Here is a 16,060-nt window from a genome sequence, read left to right as displayed (position 1 = left end):
CGAGCCGTCTGTCAAACTCAAGCAGCACCACCCAAATCCTTGACAGCGTTCGGATTCAGCCTCGCAAAAGGCATGAACAAGCTTACCACAAAAGAAACGCCCACCGAGCCAATGCCCATACCGAGAGCGATCCGAATGCCATGCATGTACGCCAGCAGAACCCCGGGCAAATCCGCGCTAAATACTTCCCTAATCATTGTAACACCCGTCGCCAGCAAATCCGATGGACTCACAGCCGGCGCCGTAATCTGCACCCTCTGAATCAAACCATTCGCAAAAGCGACCTGAGCAGCCGAGACAAAAAAAGCCCCACCGATGGTCTGGAAAAACAGCAAGATGGCCGTGACAGAACTCAAGTCCGACGGGTCAACACTGGCCTGACCGATTATAATGGGGATCTGTAGGCCCGTGCCGAAGCCCGCACCAGCAACGACTTGGTAGCCGATCCATTTCCCGGAGCTGGTACCGATGTCCAGGGTGAAGAGCAGACCCGAGCCGACCATGCCGATGGCCGCGCTGACGAACATCATGGGGGCGGCGATGCCGGTGGCGCTTATGAAGAAACCTGCGCCAATAGCGGCTAGGGTCACGGAGAGGATGAGGGGAAGGTTGCGGATGCCTGTTGGTCACCTGGTATAAGCACGGCATCGGTGGAGCTTCCCGCGAGCCATGCCAGGAACTAGGGGCTGGTATCAACTCACCTGAATCCGTAGGACTAACCCCATCAATAGCCTGGAAATACAACGGCAGGTAATAAATCAACACAAAATAGGCCCCATCGAACCACAAAATGTATATGGACGGCACGAAAACATTTCGCTTCCCGAATAGTCGGGGCGCAATCATGGACCGCTCGCCCTGGGTGTATTCCCAGATTCCAAAGAGAATGAGAATAACGCCGAAGCCGACGAGCAGGCCGATGACGTCGGGCGAGTTCCACGGCTTTGTTTGCCCGCCCCACTGCAGGGCGAGGATGTACGAGATCACGGCGCCCATCATGATGCAGGCGCCCACAATGTCCATCTGCAGGATCTTCTCGAGTAAGGTGGCTTCCTGGGGGCGGGCTGCCGAGGGCGTTTTGAAAAAGAGGAAGATGGCGAGGACCGAAACGCCGCCGATGGGAAGGTTGACGTAGAAACACCTGGCAGACAGTCAGTTTTCGTCTGAGTAGGACGAGTGAGGATGTCAAGTCATGTGTGGTAAGTCAGATTATGCGTGAGGTGTGCTCAGTGGAGCCCGAAGGGGGGAATGGGTTGACTGACCATCGCCAACTGACCTTGTCAGCAAATGCACCTCCCAGTAGCGGCCCAATGACACTTGCAATACCATACGACGCGCCCAGAATCCCCGTAAACACAGGCCTCTTCATCGGCTCAGTCGAAAACCCCACAATGGTATAACAACCAGACCCAATGCCGGCAGCCCCTATTCCCGCAATGGCGCGGCCGACGATGAGAGCCGTCGATGTGGGAGCAGCACCACACTGCGAAACAGGGAAGGGGAATTGTTAGTGCCAGCAGAATTGGGCCAAGGGATCAACTATATTGGAGGTTAAAACGTACAATCAGACTCCCCAGCTCGAACATGCCGATGGAGAGGAGGAAACTCGTTTTCAAGGGGAAGTACTTGTAGGCCTTGCCCCAGGTCGACTGGAAGCCACCGGTGGTCATAAAGAACGCGGCGCTGTACCAGGACACGTCGGCTAGGCCGTGAAACTCGTCTGTAATTTTGGGAATTGCTGTGGCGACGATGGTCCGCAACTCGTGTTAGGCACGTTTAAGTCAGGGGTAGGGGCGGACGGGCTCACCATGTCTAGGGAAACGAGGAAAATACTGAGGACTAACGCGACAACGACCATATACAGGCGGAAGCCGCTGGGGTATTCGTCTGCACTTGCAGCCTCACCCGGCGCTTCATCTCCATCCTCGGGGTTTGATGATTTCAGTCCTTGTTCACCAGTGGATTTCGATTCTCGGATCGCCTTCTCATAAGCCGACTCGGAAGAGTCAACGAAAGTGTCTACGTTTTGGTCCGTCACGTCCAGTTCGGCGGTTCTTGTACTTTCCGTGTCAGATATCAACGCCGGCTGTTGAAGGATGTCAATTTGGGACTCGTGCAGCTCCGCGAGAATGCCAGAAGCATCGCTGCGACGGTCTCCTCGGTAGAATTCCAGCATGGACGGTATTTCCAGGCGATACGGCGGCAGCTGTAAATTTAGCGTGTACCGGTTGCTGTCAAGCCTGGCCATTTGTTCGCGACGGAGGACTGAAGAGCTGCGCCGTATTGATGCCATCGTGAGTGATCGTTTCTATGTGGTACTACTTTGCCAAACGTAGTTCTACAAGAAAACTCGACCAATGGCATTAACAACATTTGCATGGGGACCTATCTTATTTTTAATGGCATAGAACAGATGGATTTGGTGTTGGCCCGCGGGCTGGAGCAGGCAGGCTCCTGTTCCAACACAGAAACGCCATGTGCATGTTAGTGCTACCCATGAGGGCGAAGCAAGCACGATCATGTCATGCTCGTCCATATGCGAATTTAGAAAAAAAGCGGAACCTCGTCATACATGGGGCTAACCGCCAGGATCCCGACGCCTTTCAGCCCACGAGAACTTCCAATGTCCTTCTGGGCTATGGGGAGTTGGCTGCGAGACGAGTGGGCGTGTATCCGAGACCATGGGTTTTCGGGATTTTAATTTGACTAAACGTAGACATGGTGTCGGTGCGCCAAACGTATGACAAGAAACTCAAGACTGTGGGATCAGATTAGACAGCGTAACGATGATTTGGCTTCGGTGAAGCAAGTATAAGCTGTGTATCTCCCGATGCCTGCTCGGGAACGTCCGCGATCCTCAATTTTATAGTCGAGAAACCTTGTCGCGCTCGGGTGGTCCAATAGGAGGTTCATCCGGAACGGGAGCGGTTGATATGCACATACCGAAACCTACTTCTCGCGACTTGAGAACCACGCGGTCGGGTTGGATGTAACAGTCCGAGAGCGATGGCCCTGTCGATTATTAAGTTCGAAGGGAGATAAGCTTACGATGGTGACGACGTGGACAGCCAGACAATCTGGGACGAAATTCTCAGATGCGCTGATCCTTGTGGGCGTGACTCTATCTCACCCCATACTTGATCAACTTCGAGAGAGGGCCCACGAGAGCTCCCGCCTCGGCCCTAGGCCCCATAGTCTGCTGCGTATTTTTTAAGAGCCGACGCAGTGCATCTGTCAAGTTCGGGGAATTCCGAAATTGTGCAACATGCTGCACGGCATTTGCACGGCAGCTCCGCTGGTAGATCTACAACGTCGATGTGTCATTTCGATCTCACAATCCATTGCACTCGGAATGTCGCCGCATGCGGAATATGCTTGCGTCACCAGATGAATATAAGGGACCCTAGTCTCGAAATCCCATCCCATCTTTAGTGTTGCGCGGAAGGTAGAGTGACCGCAAGGAAGACCGCGGTCGTTAGAGACATACACGCAAAGTTTGCGTCGCGAACGCAAAGTGCAAGCTGTGGAAAGCTCTGAGATCTACCGATTATATCTCATGTAATCGCGGCTAGACAGGGCACATTTTGTCACGAATGGCGAGCTGCTATACTTCTCGTAGATCCCCATGGTGGTCAGACTGTGGCCCACCATGTCAGCACAGTGGTCGTGCAAACCATCTGCCAGCTGATAATTCGTGCTTACTAGAGAATCAGCTTAGATATCAGTGTTGTCTAGATGCTGTTATCGCATCCTGCTTATCGTAACGCAGCTAATTATATGGTGCTTCTGATTTTATTTAGTGAGAAGAGACAACGCCCGTGGTAACTAAGCTAACAATGCATATATCTCTGTGACACACACCCCTATCATGGCGACAAGTTGCGACGTGCTTTTATTAAAGTACCTCAAGTATAGGTTACACAAGTACAAACTAGGTTCCGGCTGTAGTAGTATCCAACAGCCTGTTACTAGCTATACGCTCAGAAATCCTTCTCCAAGAAAATCCTTTGCGTCGATCCAAATGTCAGTGGGGGCTAGAAATACATACTATAGAATCTCACCTCTCCGTCCATTTGTTCCTACTGCGAATTCCAAATCAAACCTCCATATCAGCCACGCCGAGATGATATGTCATTGGCACAGCCGAGGACTTTTCCTATGCACCCTAATGGCTAGTGTCACATGACTGGAACGCGTCCTTTACATTCTCGGCGTACTTCATGAGCCTTATCCCAACAATGTCCGAGTATGGCAACTCTCGGCGTCTTTGAAGTGGTTTCCTCATTCAACAACTGGGTGACTGGGTCATCGAAATAGCAGTGCGGCGGAAAGTCACAGACGACGGATGACATAATTGCATGGCCTCATCAAACTTGGGTTGGGCGTATTTCATCTCAGATGCTGCAGACCAGAGACTATGAGCACTAAATCTTCGATCGTGACGTAAATATCACCATCCGTTGGTGCCTTCCAGGGCTTGTTATGGCGTAGCACGAAGGACGCGTAGTTTATGCGATTCCTCTCTGAGATTGTCAAACGCTCCTTAAACATGTCTGCGATCTTGCAAATTTGGATTTTTTCGGCTTGCTTGCAACACTTTTGGTGAGTAACCTTTTGCGCCAGAACCCCATCCATGGAGGCTAAGGAGGCTAGGACGGACAGGGAAATGTATTATACGCAAGGATAAACGGTTCGTCATGTCGAAGAAGAAGCGCATGCAGATAACGGTTAACATAGTCTGTAGGTACGTTCGATTTCTCCGTCCTGTTCCGAGGACCAAGTTTCTCCTGAGACACCTAGAGACAGACGAAGCGTCTCACCCGTATTGCGATATGCTAGTTATGTTGATTAAGTGGACCATGACCGGGTTAGATCCCTTCTACGAGAGTATGATGTAACAAGAGCAAGCTGTAAGCTCCTCCAGGTGCCCTTCTATTTGGTAGGGCAACCGTCCGTCTAATGCCAAATAGTCAAATCCTTACGTTCTCCTCCAGAACTTGCGTACAGCCCAGCCAATCTGGATGTAAACCCAGAAGTAGCTATACACAAGCGCAACAACCGGCGCCGATCCCAGAAGTCTCACGAAGAAGGAGGGGCTGTCACCTGCTATGGTTTTCAGCATATCGCTGAAGAGTCCAAGCGGTGCATTAGGCCCCAACATGGCGTCCCGGTAGAGTATAGTCTTTGCCTGCAGCTTCTCAGCTCTGGGAAACATCAACTTCTCATAGCGCAGGACCGCTTCATCGAGCGTGAGGTCATCGTTCGGTTCCTGGCTCTTCTCGATTAATTCAGCCAGTTCGAGTGAATCCTTCATCGCCTTGTTGACACCCTCTCCACTAAACGGTGTTGTGAGACTCGCCGCATCTCCTATCAGCGTGAACCCCTTTTGGTGGTCCCACTTAGAACCGACAGGTAATTCGTACAGCGTCATATGCATCAACGAATCCAGGTCCCCGTGTCTGAACGGCTCCGTCATCTCTGGCGCCCACGTCGCGAACCTCTCCAAGATTTTCTCTCTCGTCCCTTCCTTTCCCAACTTGTTCAGAGTCTCCTGGGCCTCGGTCTCAGGGCAATAGGACCAACTCCGAACCCTGATGCTCCCGTCTCCCAGCCGCTGCGCATTCAATGACTTCCGATCTGATAGGCCGATGAACATACCCTGCCCTACCATCTTATCAACATGCGGACAAGTCTTTGTTGGCTCAAAGATGGCCACCTCGTATCCACTCACACCCGAGTACCTCGGCGTCACATGCGGCATCAACCGTTGCCGAACTCTACTCCACGCCCCGTCCGCACCAACAATCAAATCAAACGGTCCTTCCTCCTCCGCGCCTTCAGCCTTGACCTCACCACCGTTCCCCTCAGCCAAGACATCAAGTCTTACCTTCCCATCATCCGTCACCGTCCTAACCTTCCTCCCCCAGTTAATCCAACAGCCCGGCACTGCGTCCAACAGTATCTTCCGTAACCAGACCCGATCAATCTCGGGTCTGTCCTGCAGCGTCGACGTAACGCGTTTATGCACCAACTCCGTCGCATTTTTGTCCATCAAAATTACCTCTTGGCCGTCGTAGCGAGCGTGCTTCTGGAATTCGTCCCAAAGACCGCATTTCTTAATCGCGGCGAGACCCGTGTGGGTATGCAGGTCCAACGTGCCGCCTTGTTCTCGGCGCGAGGCAGGAGAAAGGTCACGCTCCAAGAGAGTTACTTCGAGCTTGAGGCCTGAGACATGGAGGAGGCGGGCGAGCGTCAGGCCTGCGGGGCCGGCGCCGACGATGGCGATTTTGGGGACGACGGAGGTCATGGCTGTGACAGCTTGTGGTGTGGGTATTACGTTCTGTGACTGCTAACTTCCTGAAACATTCAGGTTGATCGCTGGTTCAAGATCTGCAAATGCTGTCCATCATTCCGTGAAAACGTTTGGCTTAAATAGATTTTGGTCTGGAGGTGGTTCAATCCACCATCCCTTTTCTTCTACTGAGGCTTGTTAGTGCGGGACGGAGACGGTCCGGTCTTACAACACATATATTGACAGTAATATGTACGTAAGCGATGCCATACTGTTGTGACGACTTGAATCAATGCGTGGGTTAAACAGAATATTGACAGCAGGTGGTTCAATACACCATCCACTTTTCTTCTGCTGATGCCTCATAGTGCGGGACGGAGATCGTCCGGTCTTACTACTACGTACACACATATTGTCAATATGTACATAAGCGAGATAAAACTGTCGTGACACCATGAATGAACGCTCGGATCGTTCTGGATTCGACGCTAAACGCGCCATGCAAATGAGTCCAGTCCTGCTCAGGTAGCAAGCAGCGGTTCGGCCCCGAACTCGGGCTTAGAAATGCCGAAGTCACACGTCGACGGAGTTGGCGTGCCCGCTGGCCTTTCCCCCAGCATAGTGAGCAGATTTTCAGGATCAGGACTCCATAATCTCAGTGCGACATCTTCATAAAACGTCTCTGTATTGCTACATGATAACCATATCAAACGCCTCGGGTTCATATGTAAAAGTACAGCACCTGATCCCAAATCACGACACCACCAAATAAAACGCCGCACCTCTACACCGACTCAAACCTACCTTTAGAATATCCGGGTAACTTATCAGCACTACTATAATAGTATGCAGTATGATGGGATAAACGTGTCGATCAATATAGGCTTATCCGATATTCCAGTGTATTAAACTTGACATAAAGTAGTCATTCCGGCTGGCTGGTACTGGAATATGCTAGGATGAAATAATGCCAACGGTGTGCGCTATGCATCCCATACCAGTTTGACGATCGTCAATCCTGCGGATTTTGCATTTCATGAAGATACCACCTCTTCAAGAAGTTACTTGTATTCTCGAATGATGCTATCGCAGAAGCACGCTGCCTTTCCTGGGGCGTTTGTCCTTTGGTTATTGTACCATTACCACGGTCGTGAAACTAATCACCAAAGGCATCACACACTTGCAGATTCGGTATTACAGACCGCATTACTTTTGGTTGTGACCTTGATTAGGACCTATCTCATCAGACAGAATTGAATCTGTTGATATCGTTATATATGCAAGCCTGTCCTCTAGTCTTCATATGTCCGTTGATTTAGGCATCGATCACATCAGTTGCCCTGACCTACCTTGCGAGCTTGAATTCTCTTCACTTCGGCCGTCTAGAAAGCTTTTGTAGTCAAGGTCTCGCGTTCCTCATCGCATCCGGCTTGCTTGTGGGCCTGTTCTGGTCCTCGAGACTGGCGCTCAAGCTTTTCCAAGGGGTCATTAATGCGTTCAGTCTCCATCGGGTCTGGTGATTCCTCGGATATCTCTCTTCCCTCATCTCCATCAATGACGTCGGACCAACTACCAGAAACCGTGTGGATAAAGGTGGCCGGCCCGCCATGGCCATCTCTATCCAGAAGCTCCACTGATACGTTGTTGAGCTGGACACTGTGTCTTTGCGAAACCCGTTCCACAGCACCCTAACCTCGCCGCTGAAGTGAAATTGCCATGTGCTGGTCCAATTGATGGAGGCGCTCCAACTCGCAGCGGGCCAAATATTGAAGGCAGCGAGCTCTAGCATTTGCGACGTTGCACTGATCCGTGGATCGTAGGACTGGTATTCTCTTGGCCGCTTACCAGCATCTTCCAGGAGGCCCTACAATGCACCGATGTATCCGTCCTCAGCGATGAGGTCGGAGGGAGGTTGAGATTTTGTAGATTTTCCGGGGTTGGCGGGTGTATAGGAGGCACAGCGGTCCAAGATGGCTTGAAGAAGTGCGTGGCGTCGACTACGTAGCTGACGGCGAGCGCCTCCAGATGGTAGCTCTGCCGCGCCAACTGCCGGCGAACTGCGCGTTTGCTTCTTTTCTCGTCCCAGATATCGGTGGTAGAGTTCAAGGCGTCGCAATGTTCAAATATGCCAATCCTTTTGAACGAGCTGGGCCACATGTCAAGGTTATGGTTATGGGACCAAACCTACGCTCCGTATTGGATGCGGACATATCAGGGTCACTGACACACTAGAGACTTCGAAGATCCAACAATGGCTGATATATCATAAATGTCACAGTCAAACCTGAAGGTCCTTCTGACTATCTATATAAGCTTTAGCTCTTCTTCCTTCCATACAAACAATACAGTTAGCAGTCATTCATTCCTTCATTTATACAACCATATTAGAATGTATAAGGCAAGGTGTAGGACTGTTATTCAGTTGACTTCAAGCCTCAACTCATCAAGTCGCCCGTCAACTCCTTCATTTCATTCCCCTGATAGCAATCAGGACACTTGGGCATCAAATACTTAGCTCTAGACTCAGAATAGAGCCGTTTCTCGCCAATACCCGTCTGGAGTTCCACTGATTTAAAATAGATTTTCAGCTGCAGGGAAGAAAACCTTATGGTTTCTGTCAAATCTATCCCTTTCTCCGATTAAACTAGAGACATCATCTAAAGAAGAGTCGATATAATCGAAGGTATAATTTCGTTCTGCCGATGGCGGGACCTCATTGCGTAAGAGAAACTTGAGTGCCTCTTGACGGATTGTGTCGTCGTGGAATAGCTGTTCAAATTCTACGAGGCTACGCGACGTCACTTCCAGAGCCAGTGCCAGAATATGGGAGATGATAGCGACAATGAAGACTCTTTGTCAATTATGCTCATCATATTCGGATTTGACCGAGAATGACATGTCCGTAATCACGTCCAAGCCCCATAGCAGTCACAAACTACAGATTTATTGGAGAGGTACTAGCAATTTGGTGCAGATTACAGGTATTCGGAAGTACCGTCAAAAATGACAAATAGATGACCGGTTGTTTTTAGGCTTGACGTGTAGCTGGCCTGGTTAGGTACAAATCTACTCCGGATCTAAGAACTATAATAGAGTTGCTTGGATATTGGAAAAAACTTCAGTATGATCTCGGTGCTTAAGGCACCCAGGTTTTAGAACACGAACAAGGAGGTGGCAGAATACATGGCGCATTAAGGGCGTGATAATATGGGCTCATAGGTAAGCATGATACCTATGCACTTTTGTCACAACATTGTGGTCCACAGGAATAACGTAGAGGCCACAGTATGCATCTATATTACGCCGTTGTAACGCACGGGAATATTGTGGAAGCTGGGGGTATCATGATGTCTATTATTCTACGGTAACATCTCCAATCCTGCACACTGATTAGCGACTTCAACCAATGTAGGTTACCTTCAACACAGGAGTTCACAATGGATCAAAGGCAGTTGAGTCACAACACGAGGTACTGCAAGACCAACCAAGATGTCAATGATGCGCTGAAATTGCATCTACGACTCGTGAACCAGTTGCAAAGTCATCGCCAAGAACTGACCAAAGCCTGCCATTTGGCCGACTTTGACTCGCAGAACCAAAATGCCATCAGGCTAAAACCATGCCTGCCATGAACGCCTGTGTATATCGACTTTCCCTGCCAGCCCTAGAAATCAATGTCGTCAAATTCGGATTCGCTGAGTATGAATACAGGTTTTTGATGTAAGAATGTTGATATGGGGTATCGAAAGTTGAGGTATGGTGTCAACCTGAAGTATGCGTCGCTTTATCTTTCAAGAGCACAGTTTTTGTCTTCCGAGGGCCAAAGGATACTCCATGACCGTGCGCTGTCTTCCAAGAGCATCTAGACCCAACCGCGGCGTAGTTGTGCAACTTTCTTCGGCTGCAAAGGTCCCAACTTTCCCTAGTTGTTTGGGAGCCTGCTCATATCACCAGCGATCTTGCCTGTGAGCCAGGCCTGCTCGATGAGGGCATTGCGCTCAGCGAGCAAGAACCGGTAGGCTGTTTTGATGGTACCATCGCTCACACCGGCCACCAGAGCGATCTCCTTGGTGTTCTTGGGCTCGCCAATGAGGTGAGATGCCATGTAGATGCAGGCGGCGGCGACAGAGAGGGGAGAGCGACCAGCCAGATCCTTGATAGAAGAGCTCTTCTCGGCCAAGGTCTTGGAGATCTTCTCCATGCGATGGGGGTTTGTGAATCCGAGCTGAGCGGAGAAGCGTCCGCAAAGCTCGCCAGCACTGGTAGATCCGGTTCCGTTGTCCATGGGCTGTAGAGACAAGCCGGCAGTATTTCTCTCCTGGATGGTCTGCAAGAATTTCTCCAGCTGTTTGAAGGTACGACCAATCTCCTTCTTGGGGACGCGGGTGAGTTGGAAGATCTCCTTGAAGGTTCGGGACTGGTTGGCCTGGCGACAGGCAATGAAGATGCAGGCGGCGATGACGGACTCCTGGGGCTTGCTCTTGAAAAGCTTGGCATCATCGGTCAGCTTAAAGATGTGCTTGGCTCGGTCTTGGGCGTCCTTGTTGATCTGCATGGCGTCGCAGAGTGTGGTGATCTCGCGGTAGGCTGAAAGCAGAGTCTTGGTGGCCTTGTCGTTCTGCGTGCGGTTCTGGGCGCGCTGGAGTTCTCTGGCGCGCGATCCTTCTCCAAATCCGATGGTCGTCTCGAGCTGCGAGCCGTTCAACAGCGGGTTCATCGAGTCACCGACACGAGAAGGGTCGTCATTGCCTTGATCGTCGTTCGCAAAGGTACGCCATTCGGATCGAGTGTCGATGATGCGATCGCCTAGGACAAGGCCACAATCGCCGCAGACCATGTCGCCTGAAGAGAACTCCTCGACGATGGTAGGGGGAGTGACGCGACAGTCTGGGCACATAAGCACCTCGTTCAAATTCTCCTTGTACACCTCTTTTGCGGCACCAGCGGCACCAGCAGCACCGGGGACACCATGGGAACCGCCCGACATAGCGGCAAGGATGTCGCCCTCGCTCGTTGTCGTCGAGGGCGCCATAGTTGCACGAATGACAATGGCTGACGTTGAGGTTGACAAGGACAGAATTGCGCTGGAACTTGAGATGCACGAGCGACTGATGTACAGGTAAGTGATAAGTGGGGGCCCCGCCAACGCTAAATCGAAAAATCTTAGTCAGCAGAGTTTTCACCGATTGTGCTAGACTCACCATCGCAACTGCTCTCTATGGAGATTATATAGGGGAGGGTGTCTAAAGGAAAGACGATCGAACGCAGGGTATGAAATTAGATAGAAAATACTGCCAAATAGTACCGAATTAAGCATGAATTAGTAGTTACTTGTTGCTGGGGGACTTTAGGAAGAGAGGTGGTTGTGTTTGGGTGCGACTGCTCAACCGGAGGGCTTCTGGGCGTTATTATTCCACGGCTCTTTGTGCTAAAAACTTTGCTGCTTTCCTCAAGTCACCTTTCCTTGTTGATGGGAGTCAATACTGCCTTCGCCGGCTGTACAGACCGCAACTTCGCGCTCAGACCAAGATATATCTTATTTTTTATTTCACTATTTGGGTCTCTATCGCATTGAGCAATCCCGTCAACTGCGGACGGAACCGTCAAAACGCATCGCTATGGCGCTGGCTTCTACCATATGATCTCTGATGTCCTATGATGATAGAGAGACGGCCATGCACATTGCCCATCAATGCCGTCACTCCGACTTTTATTATAGTGTTTCCTGCCGAAGTCAGACACCAAGAGTAGTCGGACAACACTACCTTCGACTTGCCTTCGAATCGCACCCTTTCTTGTGCTAACCAATCGCAGTCGTCAATTTCGAAGTTACTCATATTCGGAATTCGGACAATAAATCGCGACAGGGAATACCACATTCAGGAGGCGAAGGAAGTCGTATAATCGGGCGGTTCTGTGCGGAAAGCGGCCCAATCGAACGGCGTTGTTCCTTCTACCCTGTAAGACCGCGTCTGTAGCACGAAAGAACGGTACCAAGTCTACCAAACTGAGTAAAAACCATGCCCTAATTAAGAGCGTTTTATAGTATATTATTTGCTATTGCCCTCGCGGACGGCAGATCTTGCTAAGGATCTTGTTGTCTGTCTCCGTCATCTTCACCTTGAACCTGCGGGCACCCACTGCCCGTCGTCAAAATTTATAGTCCGTAAAACTATAGCTAGGTTCCGCGTGTGTCAACTGCTCTACCTTTGAGGGTAGAACGGTAGCTGGGTCTGTGTTAACAGGTAAGTCCTGCTATGAGCTGTCTGAGCAATAGGCGTCTGTCGGAGCTGGGTGCCTATGGAAAACCGAATTGTATGTATAAAGTCGAAGCTGATGGTAAGGATTGATAGGCATTACTAATGGGTTAGATTGATCCTTAGCTTGATCACCGAAGTAGAGACATACCTGGGGACGTTGTCACTTGTATATCCATCCTCTCCTTTACTGATTCTCCGGGATCACTCCTAGATCGTTTCTAGTGTAGTGATCCCTTGGTGAGGCTTACGCTTGGATTATAAGTCTTCGTCTCACCCTTGGATTATTGATTTCTCGTGATCTATTACATGACCTCGAATTCCGATATCAGAGCTGCCCGCTTTTCTGCTTTATCCCGATCGTAACGTTCCTTTCGTTTCTGTTGTTCTTTCTAGTTTCTCTTGCGTTTACGCTTGATAGGGGTTAGATAGGGTGCTGGCTAATGTCCAGCTCCTTCTGATACTAGCTGGGTTGTCTTGTAAGAGTTGTCGTATCCAGATCGGGACATAGTTCTTCCTTTTCGTAGCAGACTCGATGCAGGTCTGCCAATGGACCTGTTAGGCTGTGTTGAACCAAAGGTTCGAACACCGCGGTATAGGTATTTAGCCACTCGATTTAGTAAATACAACTGAGTCCGTTGGTAATGCTAGGGTAAAAAGATAACTAAAGGCCTGTTGTAACGAAACCTCTAATAGTCTAGCTGCGTAAACCACTAAAGAGTCTGTAAGGGTTTGTGCTAGTAAGTACGTCCTGCTACGGAGTCCTTTAGCAATAATATCGGGGTCTGACGTATGGAGTATAGTGCTTTGGGGTAACTGAAGTATTCGAGTAGGGTAACTGGGAATAGAGTCGTCAAGGCAGTTTGCCTCACCAATGGGTTAGATTGATGCTTAGATTGATCACTGAAGTAGAGACTGTCTATCTATGAAATGCCTGGGAGTCCTGTCCCTTATATATCCATTCCCTCCTTCACTGATAACTGGGGCCATTAGATCCTTCATGGAGACTATTGGTCCTAACTGGATATTTTGGATCATTCCATATCCAAATGATCCTTTGATTGATTGATTGATTGATTGAAATTTAACGTGAATGATCCTTTGGATATGTTGGATCATTTCATATCCAAATTATCCACCCTTGTAAGTCACGTGACTTGTGATCCTTGCACTAGCTGGCTCCTCCTGCAGCTAGCTGTCAGGATACTGAACGCAGGACACCGGTAGGCCGCCGGAGGGGTGTTTCGGACAAAAGACTCCCGAGTCATGATTACAATCTATGTGAAGCTTTGGGATGACGAGAGTCAAGATCCTCGGCATCGCCGACCCTGCTGTTATGCCGAGTCCAAGCGGCGGCCTAGCTATCTGTCACGGGATTTCAAGTGCAAAGTGAAGGACGAGAGTGCTCAAGCGAAACAAGCTGCTAGTCACCAGGTAGGTACCAATAGCGTAGTATAGGGGACTCAATAACGACAAGTTAATCGCTGCCCTCTCTAAAAGAAGAGGGTCACAGCAGCCTAGTTATACATTTCCGACCCCTGTCCAGGCCAAGCCACTGTGGCTTATTTGCACCTGACACTATCTATATAAGGACCATCTCGAAGTAGGATAGGGAAGGAGTAGAGATCAATGCATCATCGTGGGCACCCCTACCTGAGACCACCAGTGACCACCCGGTGCTACGTAGGAGGGACGCCCGTTACTCCCCATCACTCTGTACTATTGCCTTCGGCCTAGCCGTACCCTGACACTAGCCACTCCTGTGTGACTTTCCCCTCCTTCTTTGTCCTGTATCCACTGGGCCTGCCATCGGGCCTGTTGCATTGGTTAGAATCGTAGATTCGTAACACCTGTCTAGAATTTTAGATAGCCAGAATATATCGCGGTTATGACATATTTCGGCACACAAAGAACGCAAATAGTATATATTTAACTAAGAACACTGCTCGTTTATAGGTTGCTTTATAATACTATCTTCTATACTATTAAATGTTTTCTATAAGCACTAAAATAAGCAAGTATATTTCTAAATAGACTTATATTACTCAACAAACGGGTCGGAAGAAGCTATTTATAGAACTTAAGGCTATTTGAAGCAAAGTAACTTTTATTTAGGAGCAAATTAGGAAGAATAGAGAGGTTAAATACAGAAGAAACCGCTAGATTATAGCATTATAGCTATGGTTGTGCTTATTATAGCGACTTGTACTTGTGGACAAACTTCGGCAGGAAATGCTACGTTGGTGATTGCGCGATCTTATTGAGCGAGAAAGAACGCCCTTAGTTCCTGGAATGAGCCGGTGCAGCTCGCCAATTCCCGTTACATGATGAATCAGGAAAAAACCAACCAGTCAGCGCGCGTGAGCAGGCGATTCGTCTGCAGGTCGTCCGTACTGCGGTGGCGCCGGCGGTAGTGGCAACCGCGGTGACGACCTGCCCGGAGCCACCATCGTTGCCGGCGATGGACCCCGAGATTGCTGAGGTATTGCAAGCTGCTCCAATGGCGGCGACAATGCTGGGTGCCCTTGTCCAAGCGAGTTCGTCCTCTGCTTCCTCACCCGAGCCTCCCACTCCTTCCAATCCTCGTTGAGTCCCCCCGTTTCTCCTTCAGCTTCTTCCGCCGGGATATCATCAAGTAGATGGGAATTCCGCGGGCTGTTGAGGATGCGCGAGCTGCCGATGCTGTATGATGATGCGCGACTGGCTAGCGACTTGCGGATCATGACGGATCGCTCCAGCTCTTCTGCCTCTGCTTGATCGGCTGCGCTGGGTTTCCGTCGTCGAAAGCCTTCTCGCCGGATTGCCATTGGGTCTGCTTGTGCTTCCAGTTCTCGCGCGCGCCGCCGTTTCCTTGCGAAGTACAGCGCGACGAAGACGACGAGGATGACCACTAAGAAGACACCGATGATGATGAGGATCATCATCCAGGGATTCAATGGCACGGCCATCTCATTCCTGGCTTGGAGGACATGCGTGCGTTTGTCTTGCGGTGCAAAGAGATCGTACCTCCTGCCAACTGCTGGCGCCATGATAGTTTATGGGGGGCAGGCAATGCTATTGAATTCAAGACTACAGGTATGATTGTTAACTTGGGACAACAACCCAAAATAAGAAGACTTGAGCAGAGCGTAAAGCATTCATCACGAACAGGTGGGTTCTTTTCGTGCTTAATATCTCACTACCCCACCTCGTACGCTGCAGACAATTCCACTCGTTGAGCCTACCTCGAGTTGCATTGTCTCTCGAACTGCAGTTGGGGTGAGCACCAAGATCTGTTGCGTTGCTATTATTGGCGCAACATCAATTAAAACATTCGCGGCACCTGCGAGACTCCGTCAAGTGTGGTAGTATCGGAACGAAAATGGCATTTGGGACTGTCTGCGGCTAGGCAGACATGACTAGGATATTGTCAGCTCGCATCACCAGTCTCCCACACCACACCCAGACAATGTATTCGTATTGCGGGACTAGTTCACCGAAAGCCGGCGCTGCGCTCAGTTGAGTGTAACCC

General features: G+C 50.1%; 5 protein-coding genes across 5 annotated transcripts; all 5 read right to left on the bottom strand.

The window, feature by feature from the left end:
* Positions 1–17: 17 nt before the first annotated feature.
* Positions 18–2,176, bottom strand: BCR38DRAFT_355564 (major facilitator superfamily domain-containing protein; the record flags this gene model as incomplete). The annotated part of the gene is made up of 5 exons (XM_040856959.1): positions 18–619; positions 702–1,141; positions 1,263–1,483; positions 1,563–1,760; positions 1,808–2,176. The coding sequence occupies 5 exons, from the start codon at positions 2,174–2,176 to the stop codon at positions 18–20; spliced, it is 1,830 nt and encodes a 609-aa protein (XP_040710200.1).
* A 2,514-nt stretch (positions 2,177–4,690) lies between these two features.
* BCR38DRAFT_450741 (uncharacterized protein) lies at positions 4,691–6,647 on the bottom strand. Its single transcript, XM_040861403.1, has one exon. It carries the CDS (start codon positions 6,305–6,307, stop codon positions 4,979–4,981), a length of 1,329 nt encoding a protein of 442 aa, XP_040710199.1. The 5' UTR covers positions 6,308–6,647; the 3' UTR covers positions 4,691–4,978.
* Positions 6,648–7,674: 1,027 nt separating this feature from the next.
* On the bottom strand, positions 7,675–8,449 carry BCR38DRAFT_490509 (uncharacterized protein; the record flags this gene model as incomplete). The annotated part of the gene is made up of 2 exons (XM_040864530.1): positions 7,675–7,941; positions 8,138–8,449. 2 exons carry the CDS (start codon positions 8,447–8,449, stop codon positions 7,675–7,677), a joined length of 579 nt encoding a protein of 192 aa, XP_040710198.1.
* Positions 8,450–10,214: 1,765 nt separating this feature from the next.
* On the bottom strand, positions 10,215–11,279 carry BCR38DRAFT_461591 (transcription factor; the record flags this gene model as incomplete). The annotated part of the gene is made up of 1 exon (XM_040862543.1): positions 10,215–11,279. One exon carries the CDS (start codon positions 11,277–11,279, stop codon positions 10,215–10,217), a length of 1,065 nt encoding a protein of 354 aa, XP_040710197.1.
* A 3,364-nt stretch (positions 11,280–14,643) lies between these two features.
* On the bottom strand, positions 14,644–15,958 carry BCR38DRAFT_450738 (uncharacterized protein). The gene has a single exon (XM_040861402.1). The coding sequence runs from the start codon at positions 15,576–15,578 to the stop codon at positions 14,901–14,903; it is 678 nt and encodes a 225-aa protein (XP_040710196.1). The 5' UTR covers positions 15,579–15,958; the 3' UTR covers positions 14,644–14,900.
* Positions 15,959–16,060: the final 102 nt, after the last annotated feature.

The sequence above is a fragment of the Pseudomassariella vexata genome, assembly GCF_002105095.1.
Source record: "Pseudomassariella vexata strain CBS 129021 chromosome Unknown BCR38scaffold_22, whole genome shotgun sequence".
In the NCBI taxonomy this organism is placed as follows: domain Eukaryota; kingdom Fungi; phylum Ascomycota; class Sordariomycetes; order Amphisphaeriales; family Pseudomassariaceae; genus Pseudomassariella; species Pseudomassariella vexata.
Note: the sequence above shows the minus strand (reverse complement) of the source record. Positions and strands in the feature narration are given on the sequence as shown.